Consider the following 12261-nt stretch of genomic DNA (forward strand, 5'->3'; position numbering starts at 1 on the left):
CCTTGCTAGATTTAGCAACTTTTGGGGCTAGTGCTGCTAGCTACCGTCATTGGAAAACAGTTTGCAACACTGGGCTGGGTTTTTACGTTGGATACTTTCAAAATCTAGTGCACTCGTGCAGGTTTCTCCAGTATTGCCTTTAAGCTTTAAGCCATTAGTATGTCTCTGTGAGCTGATAATAACGACATCAAAACTAAGCAGCGGCTTATTTTCATGAGCCGTAATAGTTAAAGGAAACCATAAAACTACAATGGCAACTACCCTCAGATTTCCATGGAGTTGAAGGTGCAAACAAATTCAAGATCAGAATCAGGGGATTCTAGCTGACTACTAAGGCAGAAGTTCAGCACCAAAGAACACCTTGTGTTCTGACTTCACAATAAGGCCCAGGTGGGATGACTTCACGCGTAGTCGGCTGTTAACGTCGAGGTAGAACAAGCCAGCGGTGTAGAGGGTTTTACTCCACTGTTCCATATTGCAATTCATCGTGTCCACTGATGACAGGAGAGTCACACTGTCTTTGTAGGCATTGCTGATATAAAAAACAAAGTTGGAGAGTCTCGGCTCATCATCACACTCATTAGGGTCATCCTTGCTCTCATAAGTGATCTGCAGGAAGACTCTGTAGGTGCCGGTCCTGGGCACAAAAAGGTCCCCGTTGGAGTAGTTGAAACCTCCATGACAGAAAGCATGTCCTAACTCACTCTCCCATGCAAGATATGTCCCAATACTGTTGTTGCCTGTAGGAGCTAAGGATGAGAGCAGAGGGATAAAATAAGGTTATAAGTGTTCCTGCTTCCATATCATTTCTACATAACATGAAATTAGTCACATTTTTTTAAGGGAAAGGCAGGGTTTATTTTCAACCTTATCTCTATCTGTGTGAGTTAGGGATAAAGTCTGAAAATGGCTATTCTTGCCCATGTTCTCAATGTTTACGGGGTGCAGCTGCAAAATCTGTTGTTCTTCCTTCATCCAGTGACAGAGATGGTGGGAGGAAGAACTCTAGTGTGCTAATTCAGCTTTGGTATGCTGCTCAAACACTTGCTTGTTTCTCTTTGCTCGTGTTACTTTTCCAACAGCCAAATTGGAATCCCAAAAATATGAGTGCAGACTAAGTCATGGACGAGGATCTTTGTTGATCTTTGTTGTTCTAAGTTCAGCAGTATTGAGCTATAGAGCTGCAGCGGGTAACCTCCAGAATGTGACCTGCCGAGATCAAACACTGACTGGTGGAGCCTTTGCTCAAATTGCCCTCCTAGGCCAACAGAACCAGAATGATTCTGCTGTGATGAATGTCAGAGTGGGCCGTTTTTGTTTTGTTGGATACTGTCATCGATGACAACCCCAAGAGAGCTAGATGCATGTGTGTTGCTATGCGTAAAGGTTTTACAGAGAGAGAGAGATACAGCAGCGGGAAAACAGTGTGTAGAGGCGGCATATTGTAACAGCTTAATGGTGAATTACAGATTTATTAGAATGATGTGTGTTTTGCGATGAGTTAACAAGCCAATTAAGCTTGTCTTTGTTAAAGTGTGGGAGAGAAACCTAAATTCAGAAGGTTTACAGTTGTATCTTTCTGTCTGCATCCTGGTATATAAAAGCAGAGTCAGCAGAGACCAGCTCTCTCTGTCGTTATAGAACCTTCTGGGAAATACTACATTTACCATCTGCTCTGATGAGACATTCACATAGAAGGTGGCAGAACGCTTTTGGTGAAAAGCAAAAAATGCTTAGTACAGTCTCTATAGTAGAATTATAAAGTTCATATTACAGTATTATGATTTCTAAATTCATATACTTTATATGTTATGTAACACCAACAGAAGTTTTATAGACTACTGCAATCTATGTTGTATATGTTGAAACTGTTTGCATGTGTTTGCCGCACAACTGTTCTTCTTATTCTAATGAAGTCATAATTGGCATGCATATGTTAGCCGGTGCAGCCGCAGTGAGGAACCATGAGTGACTCTCTAGGACAGAACAGTGACCCTGGCTCCATGTTTCACCTGTTAGCATGGCACATGGATTCTTGGAGTCTTTCTGTTGCATCTGTTTGAGGCTGACCCCTGCGAGAGAGATTCAAAGTGTTCAGCACATCGATGAATGATTCGCACCTTTTATCTTTCCTGACCAGAAATCAACATAGAACATAGAACAAGATGTTTACCTGATGAATGCCTGTGAGGCTGCAGCATCGGCTGTAAGGAAACAAACACAGTTATAAAATATGAACTGACCCCAACTGATATTGCTAATTATACAGTATATTACAGTATTTATGAAAACATAGGTCTTAAACATACAGTAAATGGTAATATGACACGCCGGCTGATACTGCTCAGTAAACACAAGCTGTGCCTGAGACATGACGTGGTGCTAAGTAATGAAGAAACCTTCTCTGGTCCATTATCAGAGCACAGCTAACCTAACGGCTAACCTAACAGAGGCATCATCCTGTCTGTCCGTTCATCCGATTCACTTCACCCTAGGGCTGGGCAATATTTCAATATGATAATTCATCTTTCAATTAAATCATATCGTGAAGAAATCATATATTTATCAAATATGATCATGATCCTCTTCGGGCTGGAGCTGATCCCAGCTGACATTTGGTGAAGGCAGGGTTCACCACCAGACTATCGCAGGGCAGATTACCCACAGCTGTATGTCTCTGGACTGAAGCCGGAGAGAACTTTCAAACATGCAAACTCCACACAGAAGGCCCGTCTAGAGTGAGTGATTCGAGTCCTTCAATTGCAGGTTGTGTTGCGTACAAGACAGCAAATACACAGCCAATCCTGTTTTTCTGTGTAATAGAGACTTTATGAATAGAGATTTAACTTTTTGGATTTCCCCTGAGCCCTTGAGGCAAGAAATGCAGTGCAGTGCCGGTCAAGCACTGAGCGATCAGGTGAACGAAACGATTTACTGAAGCTAAAGCTCTGATTACTAACGGAACATGTGTGCAACATGTAGTCTATTTGCCCTTAGGAGTCAGCATGGATAGTAGGAAATGTAAATGGCACACAACAGATGTTATTCATGAAGATTGGACCACATGTTAGAGAATGTTACTGTAATCTGAGTGTCTATTTCAGCATTATTGGTTGAGGGGATTGGTAGGCTACATGAGTTAGCATGCAGGCTGTGGTCATTGTAAACACCTGTGAGTTGTTGCACGGCCAGGGACCACCTGCTTTGCTGTAATGCGCAGGCGCAGAAAAATAAACGTTATAAACTAGCCTCCGGTTTATTTCAGTGGACTTGCCAACTTTGGCAAACACTCCAACAGGAAATGCACATTGACCTATTTAGAAAGCATATAGAATTATAACGACGGTCAAATATCCCAACGTTATGTTAGCAGCACGTTTTTCATTTAGAGCAGCACATTCAAAAGATACCTTTGCGTTACTTAAATAAACTGGTCATTTATAATTGGACAGAAAGGTGAGTAATTCTTAAACAACACTAGTCCCAGCAGCGCGTGTTGGCTGAAGGACGGTTCGGGTACGGGACGTAGTTACCTGGCTGTCCGGTGCCTGCTGGCCTCGCGCTCCGAACACAAGCGGGACGAGCAGAGCCAGAGCTCCTGAAAGCAGCAGTAGGAGCGTCACGGCTAAAAGCTGAGCCATCCGCTGATGTCGCGTCTCTTTCTGCCGGAGAAGTTCAATCAACATGTCCTGCCGGTGTAGTCCTGCTTCCCCTCCGCTGCAGCAGCAGCTGTAGCTGCCCTCTTCCTCCATGCAGGCGGTGTCTCAGTGATGTATCAGCCGCCGACCATCTCTATTTATGAGCGTGGTGTCGCCCACGTGAAATCCAGTGCATTGGTAGAAGTATTTGACAGAGTTTCACTCGGTGTTGTGACCCAAACACGAACTTCCCCTTTGAGAGGTTATCTTTCCGGAGACTACAAGCACGACAGGATTACGGTGAACACACCTTCATACTCCCACTCCAATTGGTTTCGGATTAGTTTTGGCTGATCAAAGGCAGATCAGCTCACAACTCTTTACCCCCATTTTCACACCTCTTTACCCCCGGATTCACAGCAGTCTGCTGGGTGGAGGTCCTGTGATCTTCTCATTTGAAACTTTGTGTTACATCAAAAGTAAACGCAATCCACGACTAAATATGTTGAATGGGAACATCATTTTTTGGAGACAGGGCTGACTTGTTTTTCGCAGGTTCCTGTGGATCCTGGTTCTACCTGGACCTGGTCTGGCCTCCTGCCCTGGTTCTGTCATATGCATTGAATATGTTGTAACTCTGTAATGTTGTTCATTCTGTACACATGACATCTATCACACTTCTGTCCATCCTGATGGAGGATCCTCCTCTGTTGCTCTCTGAGGTCTCTTCCTCTGTTCTCCCCGTTAATTAAAGGGTTTTTGGGGGAGTTCTTCCTGTTCCGATGTGAGGGTCAAAGGTCAGAGGATGTCGTATGTGTACAGATTGTAAAACCCTCTGAGGCAAATGTGTGACTTGTGATTTTGGGCTATAAAAAATTAATTGAATTGAAAAATGTAATTATCCAAATGTCTTCATCATTCTAAAACCATAACACAACAAATGTTAACGAGGATTCATTTTCACTCCTGCCTCCTAAAAGGAGGCTACAGCTGTCTGGTGTTCCTGTTTTGAAGTTACGTTACATACTTAGGTAGGAATTACCTACAGCAGAACTACTGATCTTCAATCGAGGATCCCCAACGATGTCTTGTAACTGAAGTCTTCAATACTCTGAACTGAATATCAGGTCAACAGAGAACATTTACTCGATTAGATTAGATTGTTATAGCATAGTAGTAGTATAGTTACATAGAACAACCTCCCATGAGAATGTGAGGGACATAGATTTACACAGTAATAAATAACAAGAGTGCTGCAGGGATGATGTATGTTTGTAGGCCAACCCAGATGTTAGAAGCCAATCGGATTCTTTCATTAGATTTTGGGTAATGTCAGAAAATAATCTCTGTGGCAAACAAACACACGTTTTCTTCGGCAAAATAATCTTCACAAAGTGAATGCCACTTTTATGATTTTTGAAGCGTGAATACAGTCTGGGTTAGGCTTTAACCCAACCACACAACACGGTCACATGACTTCACGTCTCCACCACTAAGCTGAAGGAGGACTAGAGTCCTAGTGAGGACTCATTTACACTCTTGATAGAAACCAACTTCTTTAAGATGCGTAAAAGCTCCTAAATTCACCAGAGGGGTATTTACTGACCTATTTTATATCGTAGAACAAACGGTTAAAGTATCTTAAGCATGTGTTGAACACAGACCTTTTTCAGGTTTCTAAACAAAAAAGCATTCAAAAAACTCAGCAGCTGCACTCTGGATGGGAGACGGAGGGAAGTGTAACAGCCAGGATGTCTCAGAGACGTTAGTGCTCATCCTGCTGCAGCAAATAAAATAAAGTGTTAACAAGAGAGCGGCAACACGGTAGAAACGAGCGATCTGCAGATCCAATAGGTGAGGCAGAATAATGAATACATCATTGATCATTAAAACGTGTTCCGCTTGTTGTTACTTGGACGTGTGAGCTTCACCGTACAGAACGATGCATGTGCAGAGTGACACTAGAAGTCTGCTATCCAGCAGCATCTGTGACATCACATCTAACTCAAAGTTATCAACCTCCAAGATCAGACTCTTATTATTATTATTATTATTATTATTATTCAGAGCAGAGTATTTTTTTTACATGAACTTTAAAGTGTGGCAGTGATTTATGTTTTGTAAGTGAGAAACACAAAGACAACAGTTAAAACCATTTTATTTGAGAGTTGACCTCTGATTTTGGGGTATTATTTACATCATTGTATTCTTTGTTTTGAGTTCTGGGGGTGCGTGTTAGTCCCGCAGCTGCGTATATGGAAAAGTCCACCGAGATAAAGAAATAAAAATAGAAAAAGCTGTGGGCTGACTGCAGAGTCACAACCTGGAGAGTGACAGGTGGGCGCTTGTTGAGTGACATCGTACACACAGTATTCTACCTGTACAATAATAGTGCTGCTATTCACATTCATCTGTACAATAATCATATTTACAGTGATCACATTAGGGAAAGAGCCAGTACCTGAGGAGTTAGTTCAGTAATTAGCTTTACTCATATCCGTGGTGAAATGAAGCGCACCCAACCAACGGCAGCCTAAACAACACGGAGAACGGTAGTTGCGTCAAAAGAAACACTCCTCGTCGATACGCAGGTGAGCTGGCACACTTTAACAAAAGACAGGAAGCTATGAACAAAAGATGAGGTCATTAAAACGCTTTGAGCCAGCACCCTTCATATTCCCCTGTGATCCTTTCCCAAACACACAAACTATACATGGAAACATATTGGGCAATCCAAATACCATTTGACAGCACAGAAGATCAAACACCATGAATAAACACACCACACATGTGCAGCATTCCTCCCAAGAATGAAACGTCAACCAATAAATAAGAAAGGAATAAAAATGCATTAAATAACAATCATTGTCTCAGTTTTAGATCACGGTTCATGTGATCCACTTATAACTTAAACAGTCAAGAGTCCATTTAAAAAAATATCTGAAATGCTGGGCTCCTGTGAGTCCTCTCACCAGCGTCAGGGTCATCGCTTCAGCCAACAGGCGTCACGCCAACTACCCAACTGATCTGCACACCAGTGCTCTCTGCAGCCACAACTCAACCAAACACGGGTTTTCTTTGGACCCTTTTCACTGATCACCCATTCCACACTAAATCATATCAAACAGGGAACACGTTTCAAGTGAAAGCTCTGCGTTTCTTTTCCATATCTTTGATCGAATCTGCGAGATCTCACTGTGAAGTGCCGCGGACCAGCAGGGTAACAACAAGCAGGCATACATGAAGGAGCTTTGGATTTGGTACTTTCCAGCAGCTTTGTGTCGTCGGTAAAGTTTGGGGGTGGATGCAGAGCTAAGCCTTGTAGCAGTTGCCCTGCGTGGTGAGTGCCAGCTGGCCGTTGGGAGCCACCTCATTGGCCTCGTCCTCCAGTAAGCCTGACACATCAGCGTTGGGGATGCTGTCGTGGTAGCTGCTGAAGCTGATGTTGTCCTCTTTCAGTTCAATGGTCCAGAAGGGGGCGTTGAGTTTGCGGTTCTGGTACTCTCTGTAGGTGTACACGCCTCCGACGAAGCCCAGCAGCACCAGCACCACCAGAATAATGACGGCCAGGATGATGATGTTGAACTGCGTCCAGGAGACCTCCGTCAGGGCCGCTGTGGTGTTGTCAGTGGGGCTGCTCAGACTGGTCAACAACGCCTGTGTGGTGGCAGCGGTGCTCAGTGCGGTGCTGGTGTTGCTGCTGGACGTGGAAGCCGGGACGCCTCTTGCTGTGGCGGAGGTCAGAGTGGTGCTGGTGGTGGTCGTGGACGGGGAAGATGTACTCGACGTGGGGGCCTCCGATGTGGTCGTATCTGCTGGTGTGGGAAGGAGCCGGGGTGCTGAGGAGAGAAAAGCATTAGTGAACATTATGTTTCACAACCCTCATAGGCCAACATAGGAAGGCCTGTGACTACTGAATATGTAGCAGAATGCTGGTTTGCCAAAGTAACTAGTGACACCTTGTGGCAAAAAGACACAACTATCAATTTCTATTTATGATAATAATAATTACAAGCTTTATTTCTACAGCGCCTCAGAGTTACAAAGAGCCTCACAGAAACATTACGTCATGAGTAGGGGTCCTGATCAATAGATCAGCTGCACGAGTTAGTCCTTATTGTTATTTTGACAGATCTATAAAAAGCATTACATTGTTGTACAAAGTGGTGAGGACACTATCGGTGTACAACAGTAGAGTAAATACGGAGTGATTGAGGACTTAGTTACTTTTGCCTGATCCAGTCACATGGGTTGTTGTCATCGTTATGTTTATTAGTTGTTATTTACTAATATTTCAGTATTTGTGAAAGTACTGATTGTTTGCTCTTAAGAGAGGAAAGGGCTGTTCACAACATTCTGTTTTTACTACAGTCGTATTGTGAACTTTTAATAACAGCAGCTCCTCAGCACTGTGTAGGCGTGCTTTATTGACATCTCGCTGGCAAAAGGTCTTCTGCTTCTTGAACAAAATCGGAGCCAGAACCAGCACACAATGTTCCTTCTTTTACTGCTTTGAGCTCCAACAACACCTCACGCAAAGATCTATGGGTTCTAGTCTGTAGGCTGGCATGTGTGCTAATCAAACAACAGTTAGAATCAGTCCACGATGATCTTCACGTACTTATATTTCCTCACAAAGGATATGCAAATGTGCCGCATATAGAGAAGTTATTAAGTATGGAATCATACATTGTGCTTTGGTCTTACTTGGGCGGGTGCAGTTATGTGCTGGGGCGTCCCCTATGAAGCCCGGAGCACAGCGCTGGCACTGGGGCCCGGTGGTGGTGTTGATGCAGCGGAGGCACTGGCCGGTGTCGGGGTGACAGAGCTGGGGGGGGCCCTGAGGATCTGCGTTCCCACTGCAGTCACATGGAACACAAAGCCCAGATGCTTTGTAGAAGCCAGCGCTGCACTGGTCACACCGTGGGCCGCCGTACCGAGGAAGGCACTGGTCACACGCTGGGGAGCCACTGGGATCTGCACAGGAACAGGCAAAGACCCGCATGAGACCAGACCATCGGACCAGAGCACTGCTCATGACGTAGCTACAAGGGAGGCCTTGAAGAGACTTTCCACAACTCGACCATAAGCGGCGCATTGTTAGAGTTGTGGTGGACACTAGATTATATAAATAAATATACGCTGCTGCTTCCCAGTGAAGGAAGTCCCTGGTGGTTCCTGTCTCTTCTAGATTATTCATCTACATTCTTGTGCAAGAGATTGCAACATACCAATAATTTAAAAAAATTAAATAATAAATGTAGAAGTGTCAACAACACCATGTAAGAAGTAACAACAACACCAGTGCAAAATAGAGTGAGATCAATGTGGCAAAATAAGTAAGAACATTACAACATGAAAATAAAAACAAGAGTAAAAACAAAAAGGATTTAAGAAGAAATAATAAGATCAGTGCTGATAGAACAACAACAGAAGTAAGATAAAGTTAATACAAAATAAGTTCACTTTAGTTAGATGATTCAAAGATAGTTTAAATGTTCAATTCTAGCATTTTGTTTCAAACGCGCACGCTCTGCTCTTTAATCAGGCGATCCCAGATGCAGCAGCTAACACTGCGCCACCAGGTGGCTCAGGATGAGTGTGTGTAGATCTGGGATAGATCTTAGAGTCTCCACACCAGCTTCCCTGTGTTTGCTCTGTAGATCTCAGGAGGTCATGGCATACCCTGGCCCTACACTAGAACACTGAGGCTGGACTGATGGGGTGAGCACTACACACGTTATCTGAAAAGTGAGTATACATCCAGATGGGTACCAGATTTAAGGAAAAGCCTAAAAAGGTGAGTGGAGAACCGTAGCAAATACACATTACTGGAGGAATGGGTCAGTTATTCTAGTCGCCTTTCTCCTGGAATGAAACATTTCTATCTGATGAGAGGAGTCTTCACATGGCAGCAGTGCTCACTGAATGCTTTGATGAGTATCACAATGCTGTGAATCATATGCACTTTCACATCATATTGGATGTTTATTCTGTCTCTAAATGTGTTGCATTATGTGTGTTGTGGTCTCATTGGGTTTGTGATTCTATGTTTTTTACTGTGTCCTCATGTCTGGAGCACTGCACCAAACTAATGTCCCCGTGTGGGAATACCTCCACAGGATGGCATTATGGTGCCCACAGCACCTCAACTACTCCCTTTTAATACAAGGAAGCAGCTGGATGTTTTTGAGGGTTATAGCCCCCATAGGAAAGCGTTTTCCTGTCAAGCAGCTCGACTTTTGAAGGCCCTTATATCGAGGTCAAAACAAGACATAGCCACCTCACGTGGATTAGGGAAACCAGTGCCCCCTGCTGGAGCCTTGCCTGGAAGAGAAGCCTGGCTGGGCCATGTGACTGTGTTGTATTCCAGGACTGTACTGGCTTCTCCTGATAAACTGATGAGTTAACCTCTGCTGAGGGTTCAAAGGCAGCCAGCCTGCTGGGTTATGTAACCAGGAGGAAACATGATCTGACCTGCATGTTCACCATCATCCTCCACTTCTCCCCGTCTGACACACACTCAGAGAGTGAAAGACAAATTAAAACCTGAATACAAATATTTGATGAACCTCAGGGCCCAGCCGTCCCACACCACCGAGTAAAGATGCAATCACACATGGATGATTTAATATGTGTGACCCACATTCTGAACTGGTGCAATGCTCCATTTCACCTCTTTGTGTGTCAGTGTGGAGGGTTATTTATTTACTGCAACAGGCCTCATCAGCACGTTTGGAAAGCATCTCTCCTCAGGTGTGAAGCATTGTGGCATCTTGTCACTGCTGCCAGGACAACCTCTACTCTAAAACATCCGTCACAGCCACACACACTATTAACATAAGAGCAGCATGTTTCTGATCATTTCCTCCAGCACAGCTCTACAGTGTTACTGTCTAAACAGAGGCCGTGATGCTGCCCATCCCCCCGGTCTGTTGCTGCCTGACTGGCGCTGAAACGGCCCAGCTGTGCTCGTGCCTTCCCAGCTCAGCTCAGCCTGGTTTGTGTACCTTCCCCTCCCTCCCACGTTACACAACCTCCACTGCGGCCCCTGGCAGGGGCAAACATAACCTGACAGCCTAAGTGCAATAATACGTGTTGTTATGCAGGCCGCTGCCGATGGCGGCTCGTCACGTCAGCACACGGACATGCTGTTAATGATTGGTCCAGAAAGGGGGAAGGGCAAGGTGAGAGGAGGAGCCGAGCAGAGTGAGATCAGTGATGCAATGCTGAATGGAAATCTCAATTGGCAGTTTGCAAAACGGGTTCAGAGCAGTTAGACGTGGATAAGCTGTGATCTGAGCCACGGTGTCGTGGTGTGATGTTTGAGCCAGGTGAGGTCAACATGGTGTAACATGGCATCACCCCGTACGCACAAACACACCAGGTATCACAATGATCATCTGTGTTACCTGGTTTCCTTTGGTGTCTTGTCCTCTAGCAAAACAGTATGTAGCAAATGTCCCCTTGCGGGATGAATAAAGTATCTATCTGTCTATCTATAGGTTTGATCTAGAGCTGAAACAATGAGTCAATCAACAGAATATCAATTACCAACTACTTTGATCATCGAGCAATGTCAAACAGTTTATTTTTCCAGCTTTTCCAACGTAATGATTTGCTGCGTGTCTCAGTTTACATCATTGTAAATCAATGCTGCTTCGCTGGGTTTTGGACAAAACAGGCAATTTGAAGAAAATCTCTTTGGGCTCTGGAGAACTGAGAAAAGTGTCATTATCACTCTCCAATGTTTTAAAGACCAAACAACTAATCAAATAATAATTAAAATAATGGTTAATTGCACCAGATCGGCACCTTGGGGTTTTTGTGAGATCAGCATTTGGGCTCTTAAAATATTACATGAGAACATTTTTAAAGTTTTTGATATTTTATAGACAAATATTTGATCTCTATAATAAAGAGGTAGAATGAATAATACTGAGAATAAGCAGTGGTTTCCATTTATTACAGAGTAATCAGAAAGCCTAATGAAGTTCACGTCACATGAACAGGAACCATGTTACCTGATAACTGGGTCATCTTTGGGTGTAGAAATATAACTGGTGCGTAGATTTGATCCGACATGTGTGGCTTAATAGAAACCATAGCGTTAACAAAAATAACTGGTTGACACGTACGGACACCAGACCAGTAAATGAGCTGTGTGCAGAGGGGCATCTCACACACAGCTGGTGGAAGCTTGAAGTGGAGGGAGCAGAGTGGGCATGTTCTCACCAAGGCTGCCATCGAACAGTCAAGAGAATGCCGTCTTATGTCTTTAACCACTTTTCCTTGACCTGGATAGAAACGTCATGAGGTCGAGGAGAATGGAGAAGGAGAACTCACGAGGACGTATATGGTGCTCAGAGACTCTGACTGCACTTAGACCATTTGTTATCTATTTATCACACACAGAGAATGAGTATAGTGACAAACTGTACAAAAGCGTGACAGGGATGACGTATCAGTGGTTAGCATCACACTGGTTTCCTCAACCAACAGTTGATGGCATCTAACCGTTGGCTTTTGTATTATTGCAGAAAAGTATCTCTGTGGCAAACTAACATTGTGATACTTTGTTCTTCAGCAAGATAATCTTCATAAATCAACCCCATTTTCGCCA

General features: G+C 44.0%; 1 protein-coding gene across 1 annotated transcript; it reads right to left on the minus strand.

The window, feature by feature from the left end:
- Window positions 1-330: 330 nt before the first annotated feature.
- Window positions 331-3752, minus strand: LOC142957222 (lymphotoxin-alpha-like). The gene is made up of 4 exons (XM_076098856.1): window positions 3534-3752; window positions 2163-2204; window positions 2013-2055; window positions 331-749 (listed from the first exon to the last, which is right to left on the minus strand). Exons 1-4 carry the CDS (start codon window positions 3750-3752, stop codon window positions 331-333), a joined length of 723 nt encoding a protein of 240 aa, XP_075954971.1.
- Window positions 3753-12261: the final 8509 nt, after the last annotated feature.

Source organism: Anarhichas minor, unplaced genomic scaffold, assembly GCF_050575085.1.
Source record: "Anarhichas minor isolate MPS153535 unplaced genomic scaffold, ASM5057508v1 ptg000025l, whole genome shotgun sequence".
NCBI lineage: Eukaryota > Metazoa > Chordata > Actinopteri > Perciformes > Anarhichadidae > Anarhichas > Anarhichas minor.